This window comes from Ochotona curzoniae, unplaced genomic scaffold (genome assembly GCF_017591425.1).
Source record: "Ochotona curzoniae isolate NIBS_2020 unplaced genomic scaffold, NIBS_Ocur_1.0 contig_2861, whole genome shotgun sequence".
In the NCBI taxonomy this organism is placed as follows: domain Eukaryota; kingdom Metazoa; phylum Chordata; class Mammalia; order Lagomorpha; family Ochotonidae; genus Ochotona; species Ochotona curzoniae.
In genome coordinates this window covers 2,925,566-2,938,584 of record NW_024465620.1, presented here as the reverse complement: position 1 = coordinate 2,938,584, position 13,019 = coordinate 2,925,566, and the positions used below count along the sequence as shown (strand labels likewise).

General features: G+C 62.5%; 2 protein-coding genes across 3 annotated transcripts; one reads left to right on the top strand and one right to left on the bottom strand.

The window, feature by feature from the left end:
- Positions 1 to 3: 3 nt before the first annotated feature.
- Positions 4 to 1,137, bottom strand: NDUFA3 (NADH:ubiquinone oxidoreductase subunit A3). The gene is made up of 4 exons (XM_040978128.1): positions 1,051 to 1,137; positions 783 to 857; positions 538 to 615; positions 4 to 138 (listed from the first exon to the last, which is right to left on the bottom strand). The coding sequence occupies exons 1-4, from the start codon at positions 1,058 to 1,060 to the stop codon at positions 47 to 49; spliced, it is 255 nt and encodes an 84-aa protein (XP_040834062.1). The 5' UTR covers positions 1,061 to 1,137; the 3' UTR covers positions 4 to 46.
- Positions 1,138 to 1,898: 761 nt separating this feature from the next.
- On the top strand, positions 1,899 to 5,448 carry LOC121154951 (osteoclast-associated immunoglobulin-like receptor). Of its 2 annotated transcripts, XM_040978119.1 has the most exons (6): positions 1,899 to 1,996; positions 2,287 to 2,319; positions 3,428 to 3,703; positions 3,789 to 4,073; positions 4,476 to 4,637; positions 4,927 to 5,448. In XM_040978119.1, the coding sequence occupies exons 1-5, from the start codon at positions 1,960 to 1,962 to the stop codon at positions 4,622 to 4,624; spliced, it is 780 nt and encodes a 259-aa protein (XP_040834053.1). In that variant the 5' UTR covers positions 1,899 to 1,959; the 3' UTR covers positions 4,625 to 4,637; positions 4,927 to 5,448. The 2 variants fall into 2 exon arrangements, with proteins under 2 accessions (XP_040834053.1, XP_040834054.1); XM_040978120.1 differs by lacking the exon at positions 2,287 to 2,319 and having other exon boundaries at positions 1,900 to 1,996.
- The last annotated feature ends 7,571 nt before the right edge of the window (positions 5,449 to 13,019 follow it).

Here is a 13,019-nt window from a genome sequence, read left to right as displayed (position 1 = left end):
GGGTACGGAGGTCTCCGCAGGTTTATTGGGGTCTCCACACAGGCGTTCACAGCTTCTTGAGCCACTCCAGGCTGGGGCCCTGGGGGTCCTGCGGGTGGCTGGGCACATCGGGCAGGTTGCCGTTGTCACGGAGGGGCACTGCGGGGCGGGAGGGGTCCCTGAGACCAGCGCCTCTGCAGGAGCCCAGGGTGAGGGGCAGAGAAGGGGTGAGGAACAGGGAGGACTGGGGGCCCTGGAGGAGTGAGGGCAGGGGAGACAGGCTAGGGGTGAGGGGCAGGGGGGACTGGGGGCCGGGCAGGAGTGAGGGCGGGGGGGAGTGAGGGCAGGGGAGACGGGCTAGGGGTGAGGGGCAGGGGGGACTGGGGGCCGAGAGGAGTGAAGGCAGGGAAGGACTGGGGCTGGGGGTGAGGGGCCAGGGAGGAGTGGAGGCAGGGGGCAGGCCCAGAGACACACAGGTGGAGGGTCCGGAGGTCCAGAGCATGGGCACGAGACGCACACCTCAAACACCCCAAACCCCAACCGCCGGCTCCCGCTCACCTGGGTAGTTGTAGGGTGTGGCCTGGTTGATCATGGTGGAGTACTTGGTGAAGGGGCTGAGCGGGGGCAGAATGACGGCTGTGGAGAGACACAGGGATGAGGTCGGGGCCGGGGACCCGCGGGATCCCAGGGCGGCTGTGTGTGTGGAACGTTCCAGATCCCAGGACAGGTGCGTGTGGCTGGGGAACGTTCCAGAACAATCCTGACTCTTGGAGGCTGGGGGCCGCGCTGGGACACTCACGCACCCAGCCCCGCGATGGCGAAGGACACGACCAGCACCGGCTCCTTGGCCCAGGCGTTCCTGAGGAAGGCGGCGAGTCCTGCAGGGCAGCGAGGGTCACGGAGGGCTGTCCCCGGTGACCTCCAGCCCCCCGCATCGCCCCCGGCGCCCGCGACCCGCTGGGCACGGCTCCCGGCGCCCCCCGGGCAGCGGAGCACCGCGTCTCAGCGCCCGCCCTGCCCGGGGAAGCCCGGGTCCTTCCGACCCCGCGCGCCCGCAGAACCTGCACTTACTCCCGGCCATCTTGGTCGCGGCGGTGCAAGGCACTCTGGGAGTTGTAGTTCCCGCGCAGAGAGGCGGCGGGCTCCGAGTCCACGCATGCGCCCTGAGGCAGGCGGTGTCCTCTGGGAGTTGTAGTCCCCGCGCGGGAGGCTCCGCCGTCTGAGTCCTTGCAGACTCCCTTCCCAAGTAGAGGCGCCTTCTTCCTAACGGAGTTCAGGTGCAAGTCTGACCTTGCATGCTTACCTGCAGGGGCTCTGCTCTCGACGTGGAGCTCCCTGCGGAGGAGCGACTCGCAGTCCTGCCGCAGCCCGTTTAAGGCTCTGTGCATGCATGCGCCCTTTGGTCAGGCTAGGCAGTGTGTCCCTCTGTGAGCCCCAGAGCAGTGCCACAAGGGCCTGGCACATAACACGCAGACACCTCAAAAACACATATGGAGAAACTGAATGAAGAGAGGAGGGTTGGGGCCGGCGCTGTGGCGTTAGCCAGTATATGCAGCCTGCGGTGCCGGCATCCCATCGGGGTCCTGGTTTTTCCACGTCCCATCCCGTTCCCCGCTTGTGGCCTGGGAAAGCCCGAAGCCCTGGTGCCCTGCACCCCCATGGGAGACCTGGATGCAGCTCCTGACAGCCTGCGCAGCCTTGGCCACTGAAACCATTTGGGGAGTGAGCAGGTGGCTCTCTGTCTTTCCCTCTCGGTCACTCTTAGAAATAAAGAGATCTAAAAACAAAACCAAACACACAAACAGCGTAAGGTTGTTGCCTGTTTCAATGCTTCCTGCTGCATCACGGGGCTATGACACAACCACCGGGAAACCCCAACTTCTTCCTCCCCTCCCCCCAAGGGTCCTGCCGGCCTTAAGCTGTCTCACTTCCTGGAAGGGGAACCGAGCCCGGGCCAGCTGCAGTGGACAGCTGTCCAGCATGGCCCTGGTGGGAGCCCTGGGATTGCTGACCCTCTGTGAGTGCCCCCGGGGCCCTGGCTGGGCAGGCGTCACAGACGGGGGTCCTCAGGGAGAGGAGGCGGTAGAGGGACCCCGAGGCAGGGCATGCGGACCCCCAGATGCGGAGGTGGGGCTGGGACCAGAGGCGGTGGAGAGCTGATCTTCAAAGAAAGTGCGGCCTGCGGGCGTGGCGTGTGTGGAGAGGAGGGGGAGCAGGGGTGGGGTTGGCACAGGAGAGCAGGGTTTGAGGTCCTAGGTGGGCGGTGGGGAGTGCTCTGAGAAGTACCAGAAATCCTCCCTTCTCCAGGGCCTCTGTGCCAGGCAGCCTCCACCCCCTCTGGTGAGTAACAGGACACCCATCGCTCTCCTGCGTGCTGCTCACCTGCCCCTCCTCCCTGTCTCCTCCGGGCCATCCTCGCATGGGGGTGCAGAGCCCTGGCTCCCGTCCCCCATTAACCACACGGCCTTCAGAGACCCTTAGCTCACGGGGACCCTGTGTGTGCAGGGACACATGCCCTGGGCCCAGCACCTGGAGTGTCGACCATGCCCTGACACAGGTGGGGTCCCCCCCCAGCTCTGGGTCTCTGCCCCGCTCTCCTCCCTCACCTACAGCGTGCGGACTTCTGCTGAGAGCTGCCTGGTGGGAACAGGAGTCATCTCTCAGCCATCTCTTCATCCGAAATGATAAAGAAATGTGTAGGCACGGTTTGAAAGACTCAGACATCACGGAAGGCCCGATGCTGGCCTCTGCCCTCTCCCTGGCGCCTTGAATAATCCTCTGAACTCTTAGCAGACATTTCCATGCACTCACACAGGCACGGGTGTTTATAGCCCTCCCCGCCCCCTGCGCTGGCAAGGCTAACCTGGTCCTCTGGGACCCAGTTCCCTGCTGTTCTGGGTCTCCCCTCCTCTTCATCTCAGTCTCTCCTGGAGGTAGCCCGTGGCGTGCCATCGCTAAGGGTTCCGGTTCAGGTCTGAGCCTCGTACCTGCCCTGGCATGGGTGGCTGGAGTCCAGCTTGCCTAGCCAGTCCCATTTCCACTGACATGCGCATGGCTTCCGGCCCGCTCACCCTCCCAGTCTGACAGCCGGGAGCACCTCCAGAGGGGCGTCTTGTGGAGTGGTCCCTGGTCACCTACTCCGGGCATCCTGATGAAGTCACCACTGTGCCCAACACTTGCTTTGTTGAACTCATGGGGCTTGATGGAGTGTTAACCATCGCCTTAACTTGGGTTAAGGGGTGCAGGGACCCAAGCACTTGGACCATCCTCTGCTGCTTCCCACGGGTGTCAGCCGGAGCTGGATGGGAGGTGGAGCTGCCGGGACTCCAGCCAGCGCCACAGCAGGGACCCGAGGCTGGCCAGGTGGCCTTCTTCCTTCCCCGACTTCCCCTCCCCTCCCACCCGTCCTGGCTGCTCGCACTAGGTCGCGATGCGTTCGTTCCCGCAGCTTCCTACCCCAAGCCGCGGCTGACGGCACAGCCGGCCGCCGTGGTGACCCCGGGGATCAACGTGACCTTGAGGTGCCATGCCCCGCGCCCAGCCTGGAGGTTCGCCTTCTTCAGGCTCGGAGAGAGTGTGTACGTGTCCTCGGACCTGGACGAATTCTTCCTGGAGGAGGTGACGCTTGCCCAGGGCGGCGCCTACACGTGCAGATACGGGCTGCCAGACCGGGGACCGAGTGTCTGGTCGCAGCCCAGCGACGTCCTGGAGCTGCTGGTGGCCGGTGAGACCCCGGGACGGGGCCCGGGGCGGGGTGAGGACGCAGGGGCGCGCCCGGCACTCAGTCCCTGCGCCCTCCTTGCGCACAGAGCAGCTGCCGCGGCCGTCGCTGGTGGCGCTGCCCGGGCCCGTGGTGGCGCCTGGGGCCACCGTGAGCCTGCGCTGCGCGGCCCGCGTGCCCGGCATGAGCTTCGCGCTGTACCGCGCCGGCGAGGCGGACCCGGTGCAGTACCGCGACTCGGCCGAGCCCTGGGCCGACTTCCCGCTGGCCGGCGCCCACGCCCCCGGCACCTACAGCTGCTACTACCACACGCCACACAGGCCCTACGTGCTGTCGCTGCGTAGTGAGCCGCTGGAGGTGCGCGCCCACGCAGGTGAGCTAGCCCGGGGCCAGGACCTCTCCTGGCTTGATCTGGGGGTCCAGCCCAGCCCCTCCTCCCTCACTCCCAGGGGTCCAGCCCAGCCCCTCCTCCCTCACACCCAGGGGTCCAGCCCAGCCCCTCCTCCCTCACACCCAGGGGTCCAGCCCCTCTTCCCTCACACCCAGGGGTCCAGCCCCTCCTCCCTCACACCCAGGGGTCCAGCCCAGCCCCTCCTCCCTCAGACCCAGGGGTCCAGCGCCTCCTCCCTCACACCCAGGGGTCCAGCCCAGCCTCTCCTCCCTCAGTTGCCGCCCCCCACTCCAGTAGGTCCCTACTCCCACCTGCATCCTGGGGTTGGAGGCCTGCCAGGCAGAGTCCAGAGGTAACCGCCTCTCTTCCTCTGCTTGACCACAGACCTGCACCCCCCGGACTACACATTTGGGAATCTCGTCCGCCTGGGGCTGGCCGGCCTCGTCCTTGCTGCCCTGTGCACACTGGTCACCCTGCATTGTCGCAATGCACGCCGTGCCCTGGGCCAGAGGCCCCCAGGAAGCTGGGTCTAGACCAGACACCTGTGCCCCGTCCCCCTGACTTCCTGCAGCGGGAGAAGACTTCTGAGGCTCCAGCTGCCCTGCGCCCCCGCCACCATCCCGAATGTTCTGATTGTAGCCCCTTTAAGTGTCCTGGACCGTGACAATATACACAGGACAGGGCTGTTGTGTAAGGTTGAGAAATAGTGACTGCCCGTGCTAAATACGCAGTAATCTTTGCAAATGCGTGAGAGTGCTTCCTGCCGGCCCCCACCCACAGCGGGGCGGCGGGGTCAGAACGGCCGAGCGGGTGTAGGGGCTGAGCCGGGCTGGCGGTTCTGTCCGTGGTGCTTAGGAGGAGCACTGGGCACTAAGGGGCTCGTGGCCCTTGCAGGCCTTGCTCTCCCCGCAGGAGCACCGGGCGGCCTCTGCTCCCTCCCCGGGGGTGTCCACAGAGAGCTGCACGGGAAGTGGAGCTTACTCTGCCATGCCACAGCACCCACCCCTCAGCGATACAATTTTGATACAATCGTACTTCTCTCCCTCCCTTCTTTTTCAACTTTTCCACAACAGCATGTTTTTAATGCAAAGAATTCAACGAAGTAGAACGCAGCAGGACCACAAATCCGAAAGCTGCAAAAGCTGCAGTCAGCATGCTCCCTTTGCATGCCCCCAACGCTCCCCGCACATCTGCCAGCTGTCCGTAGGCAGGCCTGGGCTGGAAAGGCCAGGCCCCTGCCGCTCTTCGGAGCGCCCTGCCCGATGCGGAGTGCTGGGTACCACACCCGGGAAGATCCCGAGCAGGTGCACCTTAAAACGCGTGGAGGGCGTGGGAAGTCTCACCGTCCTGGGGAGGGCGCCCTCCCGGCTTGGATATGGCTGGGCCAGGAAGGACGAGGGGATACCCCTGGGGTCTCCTCTCCCCTCAGCCTGCTAATCCCATAGCAGGAGCCTCACCTGCTCTGTGATCCCACGTCGTCACCGGTGTGTGGCCTGGGAAAACAGTGGAGGATGGTCCAAAACCTTGGGACCCTGCACCTGTGTGGGAGACCAGGAGGAAGCTCCTGGCTTCCGACCGGCTCAGCTCTGGTCACTGTGGCCATTTGGGGAGTGAACCAGTGGATGGAAGATCTGTCGATCTCTTCCTCTGTAACTCTGCCTTTCAAATAAATAAATCAATCTTCAAAAAAAAAGTACTGTTTCACCTTTAGTTAAAAAAAAAAAAAGATGCCAAGAACAAACAAAGGGGTGGGTGTTTGGTGTAATGGGGGCAGGGGGCGCCGGGGCAGGGGGCGCCGGGGCAGGGGGCGCCGGGGCAGGGGCGCCGGGGCAGGAGGCGCCGGGGCAGGGGGTGCCGGGGCAGGGGGCGCCGGGGCAGGGGGCGCCGGGGCAGGGGGCGCCGGGGCAGGGGCGCCGCCGCAGGGGGCGCCGGGGCAGGAGATGCTGGAGCAGCAAACGACAGGGTCCTGCCTGCCCTGTGGGAGACCCGGGCTGAGTTCCACCTCGCCGCCATTGCAGGAATCTGGACGGGAACTCCGTGTCTATCCGCAGTTCTCTGCTTTGCAAATAGATGGGGACAAACAGCAGGGCTGCGGAGACGGCAGCCGGACGTCTGAGTCATCAAGCTCCCTGCGGGCGTCTGCTGTGAGAACACGAGAACATCCCTGACAACATAGAGTCACGCCCGTTGCAGGAGGGAGGGCCCATGAATATTCATGACACGTGCTGAGATAAATCACACAGTCTCGTAAGAGTGAAGTGCTAGATATTAACGACTGTAAAGACACCTGCTGGAGGGGCTGCTGTGACAGCTCAACTCGCTAATCCTCTGTCTTGTGGCATCCCTCATGGGCGCAGGTTCTAATCCCGGCAGCCCCACTCCCCATCCAGCTCCTGCCTGTGACCTGGGAAAGCAGTGGAGGACGGCCCAAAGCCTTGGGACCCTGCACCCGCGTGGGAGACCCGGAAGAGGCCCCTGGCTCCTGGCTTAGGCTCCAGCGCAGCTCATGGCGGTCATTTGGGGAGTGCATCAGTGGATGGATGACCTCTCTCTCTGTCCTCTGAAATCTGCCTTTCCAACTAAAAAATAAATAAATAGAAAGAATAAATAAAAATAAATAAAAAGAAAGAAAGCCCTATCCTCAGCAGAACCGGCTGAGGATTTTGTCATCACTGAATCAGCATATCTATTAAACATGGCTTTTATCTAGCTTCTGATTTTGACAAACCAACTTAAGCAAGGCTATTTTTTTTTTAACTGAGACATTTGTGAATACGGACTGTGCTACGACCGGAGAGTGTCTGCCACACGTGTTAGTGCGCCTGCCCTTGCCTCTTTGACACCGGGCACAATAAGTACCCAGGGGCGTCCCGGATTGGGAGCTGGCCAAAACACACTTCCAGTGTTGGCGCAAAAGGGACATCTCAGGGGTCCAGGGGCAAAAGGGACCAAGCAAGGACAGGAAGGACATCTCTCACACAGAAAGTTGGGGGAGGGCAAGTGCGTGGCCTATGGCGTCTGTGACTGGTGTTGTGGCACGGCACACTAATCCTCCACTCGCAACGCCGGCATCCCACATCGGTCCCGGCTGCTCCAGCTCTAATGTAGCTTGCTGCTAATGGCCCATGAAAAGCAGTGGAGGATGGGCCCTACGCCCACATGGAGACCCAAATGCAGTTCCAGCTTAGCCCGGCTCTGGCTGTTGCAGCCATTTGGAGAGTGAACCAGTGGATGGAGGCGAGCGTGCTCACGTGTGCCCACAGGCTCTGTTTCTCACTCAGGCTTGGATGCAAGCCTCAGGCACACCCAGTGTTCACCGCCTTCCCTGCATTGTACGTGCAAAGCTCCTCCTCAGCTCTGGACTGACCCTCCCCCTCTGGGCTGACCCTCCCCCTCTGGGCTGACCCTCCCCCTCTGGACTGACCCTCCCCCTCTAGGCTGCCCCTCCCCCTCTAGGCTGCCCCTCCCCCTCTGGGCTGACCCTCCCCCTCTGGGCTGCCCCTCCCCCTCTGGACTGACCCTCCCTCTCTGGACTGACCCTCCCCCTCTGGGCTGACCCTCCCCCTTTGGAATAACCCCTCCCCCTCTGGAATAACCCCTCCCCCTCTGGACTGCTCCTCCCCCTCTGGGCTGCCCCATTCCCCTCTGGGCTGCCCCTCCCTCTCAGCCAGCACAGCACCACCGTCACCACCCTCCTTTTCCAAATGGAGACAGTCCGGGAGCATCAGCAGGTGCAGCTCCGCTGTGGCAGGTGCACAGGGCCTGCAGGCCGGGCTTCTCCCCCGAGCCCTGCTGACCCTCCCCACTCCTCCCCCTCTCCCGTGTCACGATGCAGACTGAGGTTCTGAACCCCTCCCAGCCCGGCTCCGGAGTCACTTCATCCACAGGTGCACGTGGCGGGGGGAACCTGGAAAACCGGGGAGGGGAGGGCCGGGGGACCCCAGAGAACCAAGGAGGGGGGTGGGCCAGAGGAGCTCAGAGAACCAGGGAGGGCCAGGGGGACCCAGACAACCGAGGAGGGAGAGGCCAGGGGGCTTTCTCATCAGCACCTGTGTTTTATGGGCTCAGCGCCTGAAGACTCCCCAGGGCCATGAGGGGTGGCGGCTGCTGAGCCTCACTGCCTTTCTCTCTCTCTCTCTCTCTCTCTCTCTGCCTCTCCTCCCCGACTCCAACCCCCCAACCACCAGCTCCAAGGCTCTGGTGCAGGAAGCTCCAGTTACATAACAAGTGAAGGCAAGAGAATCACGAGCTAGGCTAAGCTCTGCTGTCTGCCGCAGCGCGGGGAATGGATCCCGCACACCCCAGCTGGCACCGGACAGACAGAGGCTGCCCGCCTTGCGACTTCTCCCACTTAGCAACTCCCCGAAGGCTCCAGGACACCCAGCATTGTCACTCCCCAGCCAGAGGAACTGAGACAACACACTGGACACACACCTACCCTCCTGAGCGCACTGCGGCTCTCCCACCACGGCCTCCCACCACTGTGCTAATCCACCCGCCCATGGCATCGTGCCCACTGCGGCTCCCCCCACCACGGCATCGTGCCCACTGTGGCTCCCCCCACCAGAGAATGGCGCCCACTGCGGCTCCCCCCACCAGGGCATCGTGCCCACTGTGGCTCCCCCCACCAGGGCATCGTGCCCACTGCGGCTCCCCCCACCACGGCATCGGCCCAGGTGTCCGCCGGCAGGCGAGGGATCCGCATTGTGGTTTGATGAGCTAAGCCTGCACCCGCACGCAGTGCTGGCAGCCCGTACCAGCTCCCAGCTCCCTGCTGATGGCCTGGGAAAGCACCAAGGATGGTACAGTGGAAGATCTCTCTCTCCTCTCTGAAACTCTCAAAGAAATAAATAAATCTTCTTTTAAAAATTTGTTTATTTTAATTAGAAAGTCAGATATAAATAGAGGAAGATCTTCCATCCACAGGTTCACTCCCCAAGTCGCCATAATGGTCAGAGTTGAGCCAATCCGAAGCCAGGAGCCAGGAACCTCTTCCAGGTCTCCCACGTGGATACAGGGTCCCAAGGCTTTGTGCTGTCCTCAACTGCTTTCCCAGGTCACAAGCAGGGATATGAGCCGGCGCCGATATGGGATCCCAGCAGGTGCAAGGCAAGGACTTTAGCTGCTAGGCTACTGCACCAGGTCCCAAAGTAAATCTTCTTAAGGAATTATTTATTTTCTTGGAAAAGTAGACTTGCAGAGAGGAGAGACAGAAGGATCTTCCATCCACTGGTTTCACTCCCCAAGTGGCCGCCACAGCCAGAGCTGAGCTGACCAGGAGCCAGGAGCTTCTTCTGGGTCTCCCGTGTGAGTGCAGGGTCTGAAGCGCTTGGGCCGTCCTCTGCTGCTTTCTCAGGTACGGGAGGGAGCTGGATCAGAAGTGGAGCAGCCAGGACCTGAACTGTCAGGTTCACTTACAAATCTGCTACTTCATGTTTATTCAAGCCCCATAAAGTTGTGCTTCCTGAAGTTTCCCACTCAGGACAGGCTGGGGGGAGGGTAGCGATGCCCCTGGCTTTCAGAGTGGGAGGCCCTGTCAGGGTGGGGGGCGTGGGGAAAGGCCTTCATGGTTCCAGAACGCTGAGCCGTGCCACGCCAGGCAGAGACCGGAGTCTGACAGAGCTGCCGTGTGCGGTGTGGCCTGCTGTCCCAGTTCCCCGCACGGCCCGTGCGTGCGTCCCCGGGAGGCTGTCAGCTGTGAAACTAGAACACAGTTTTCCCGGGGACACTGGACCTGACAGAGTCCCCGGCAAATCGGGACAGACGGCTGGCACCTGTGCAGGCCCCCTTGGCTGACATCCTGGCTGTGGCCTTGGCCAGCTCGGTCCACCTGCACGGGCGGCTCTTTCGTTCCCGGTCAGGGCCTGCCTCCACCTGGGTCCCCGGCCAGGACACCTTGCAGACCTGACTCCCCGGGGATCCTCGGGTACATTTCCAGCGTCCGCCTGCCCGCCTCAGCGACGACCTACAGGTGGCGCCCTTGCAGAGGACATGCGACACCTGCAGATGCAAACAACCCGGTCCAGGTTTCCGTCCCCAGAGCGGGGTGACCCATGAACCCTGAACCCTTCAGGCTCCTGGGAGCCCCCTGCCCGTCATCCATCGCCCACCCCCGAGGCAGAGAAATCCAGCGTCACAATAATTAGCTATTGGCATGTAAGACCCAAACTGATTCCAGATCTGCCACAGGCCCAGGTGGCCAGGAACCAGCCACGTTCGCGCACATGGACTCGAGATCCTATTTGTTATGGCTTCTTCATTTATTCAAAAGGGAGAGTTAGAGAGAGAGAGGTCTTCCTTTTCTGGCACAGTCCCCAACGCCCAGCAGCAATGCCCAGGATGGGCCATGCCAGAGCCAGGAGCCCGACCTTCTGAGTCTCTGACGTGTGTGCGGCAGTCCGAGCACTAGGTCATGACTGCTGCTTTCTCAGGTGTGTCGGCAGGGAGCTCCACCTGCTGTGCCACTCCAGGCCCGGGGCAGCCCTCCTCAGCTGTGAGCCCTGCAAGCAGAGGCTGCACCTGCTGTGCCACTCCAGGCCCGGGGCAGCCCTCCTCGGCTGTGAGCCCTGCAGGCAGAGGCTGCACCTGCTGTGCCACTCCAGGCCCGGGGCAGCCCTCCTCGGCTGTGAGCCCTGCAGGCAGAGGCTGCACCTGCTGTGCCACTCCAGGCCCGGGGCAGCCCTCCTCGGCTGTGAGCCCTGCAGGCAGAGGCTGCACCTGCTGTGCCACTCCAGGCCCGGGGCAGCCCTCCTCGGCTGTGAGCCCTGCAGGCAGAGGCTGCACCTGCTGTGCCACTCCAGGCCCGGGGCAGCCCTCCTCGGCTGTGAGCCCTGCAGGCAGAGGCTGCACCTGCTGTGCCACTCCAGGCCCGGGGCAGCCCTCCTCGGCTGTGAGCCCTGCAGGCAGCAGATCTGCACAGGGTGGCTCAGCTTTTGGAACCCCGCACCCACAGGGGAGACCGAGAAGAAGCCTCCGGCTCCTGGCTCTGGAGCAGCTCAGTTCCGGTGGTTGCAGCCATTTGGGGAGTGAACAAGCATTTGGAAGATCTTTCTAACTGTAAATCTGCCTTTCTAATATCAGTAAATCGATCTCAAAACCAGCCAGCCACCGGGAGACTCGTGGCGTCCGGCTCAGCTCACGAGGTAGCTCCCTGACGGAGCGTCATGATGACCACGCCTTTGCTTCCTGCTTCACCTCCACCGCGTCGGACCCTCCCTGCCCAGGAGGCCCTGGCTCCGCACCAAGCCCGTGTCAGCCTCACCAGGCAAGTCCAACCACACGCATCTCCGGCACAACCTCCTGTGGGCTCGCTTGTGGTGCCCAAAGTCAAACTGACAAATGTACACAGCTAACTGACTTCCATTTGCACGTCTAGATTTGGGTAACTCCTTCAGACTTGGGACCCCTGCTGGGTCTCCCATTTGGGTTCGGGGGCCCAAGCACTCCAGCCATCCTTTGCAGCTTTCCCAGGCCTATAGCTGGCAGTAGGGAAGTGGAGCATCTGGGACTTGAACCGGTGTCCACACAGGATGCCGGTGCTGCAGTGGGAGCTTTACCCACCAAGGCACAGAGCTGGCCCTCTGACAAATGAGTCTCTCTGCGACACAGGGGAGCCGGAGCAGTCCCAGGGCTGCTGGGGGACCGTGGTGGAGAGGCCGTGGGCAACAGTGTCCGTGGCATTGAACAAACCTGCAGGAGGCCCGGACCTAGACCTGGCGGGACGCTGGATGGCCACCCTTGGCTTTGCAGGCCGGACAGGGTATCCCCTGAACTCGGACTCTCTGCAGGGTCCCACAGGGCTCCAGGGCCGAGCAAGCCGCTGCCTGTTTACTCAGCTAGGCACCACCGTGCACACCCAGCACCGTTACCAGCAGGCAGCCCGGCTTGCACAGAACTCATGCTCCAGTTGGGAGGACAGGTGGGTGGGCAGACAGCGAGAGTGACGGGTGGGTGGGCGGGACAGTGTGGTGCCGCAGGGCCTCATGGGTGTCTTCCAGCAGGGGTCTGGTCACGGAGAACTTGGCTGGGAGTGTATCTCCATCCCTAAGCACAGGCCAGGAAGGCATGAGGACATGTGCAAAGACCTCAGGCGCTTGTCCTGCCTGTCCTGGGCACCAAGCCCGGATGTAGGGTGGGTGTGTCCTGAGCTCAGGGCTCCCCTCTGGCTGGCAGCCCCGGTGTCCCTTGCGGCCATCCTGAGGTCCGTCCAGCGGCAGGAACTCCTGCCCCCATCCCTGTTGGGTTTTTGCAAATGAAATACAGATTCCCTTTGCTGAGTCCAACAATTAACATCAACAATTTGGGACAATATTTATACTGAAAAAATCACTTTTATCTGAAAATCATTATGATTTGGTGAATAAGACAACCCTGTCAGGGTCAGTGGGAGGGCAGCAGCATGGTGTACCAGGGAGAGCCATCACCTGCAGTGCAGGCATTTCACATGGGCACTGGTTCTAATCCCGGCAGCTCCACTTCCCATCCAGCTCCCTGCTGTGGCCTGGGAAAGAAGCAGAGGACAGCCCAAAGCCTTGGGACCCTGCGCCCACGCGGGAGACCTGGAGGAAGCTCCTGGCCCAGCCCTGGCTGTTGTCATGTGGGGCCCAGGGCGCAGCTTGGTAGAGAGGAAGCTGGAGGCATGGCAGCCACGCGCCAGGCCGGCTGCTGGGAGCTTTGCGGGGGATTATCAGCGCATTTGCTCCTCACAATGATGACTGAGAAGCAGGGCTGGACGGGAGAAGGAGAAGCAGCAGGTGCACCCGGCCTCAAGCCACTGGCCCCAGCCCAGCCCTTCCTGCACTTGCCCTGGACACTGGAGCTTACCTAGTCCCGCCCAGCACCACGAGCAGCAAGGAGAGGCTTTCCTGAGAACACGTCCGGGGACCTGCGACTCGGGTGCAGCCCTAGCTGAAAAATGGTCCCCTCACA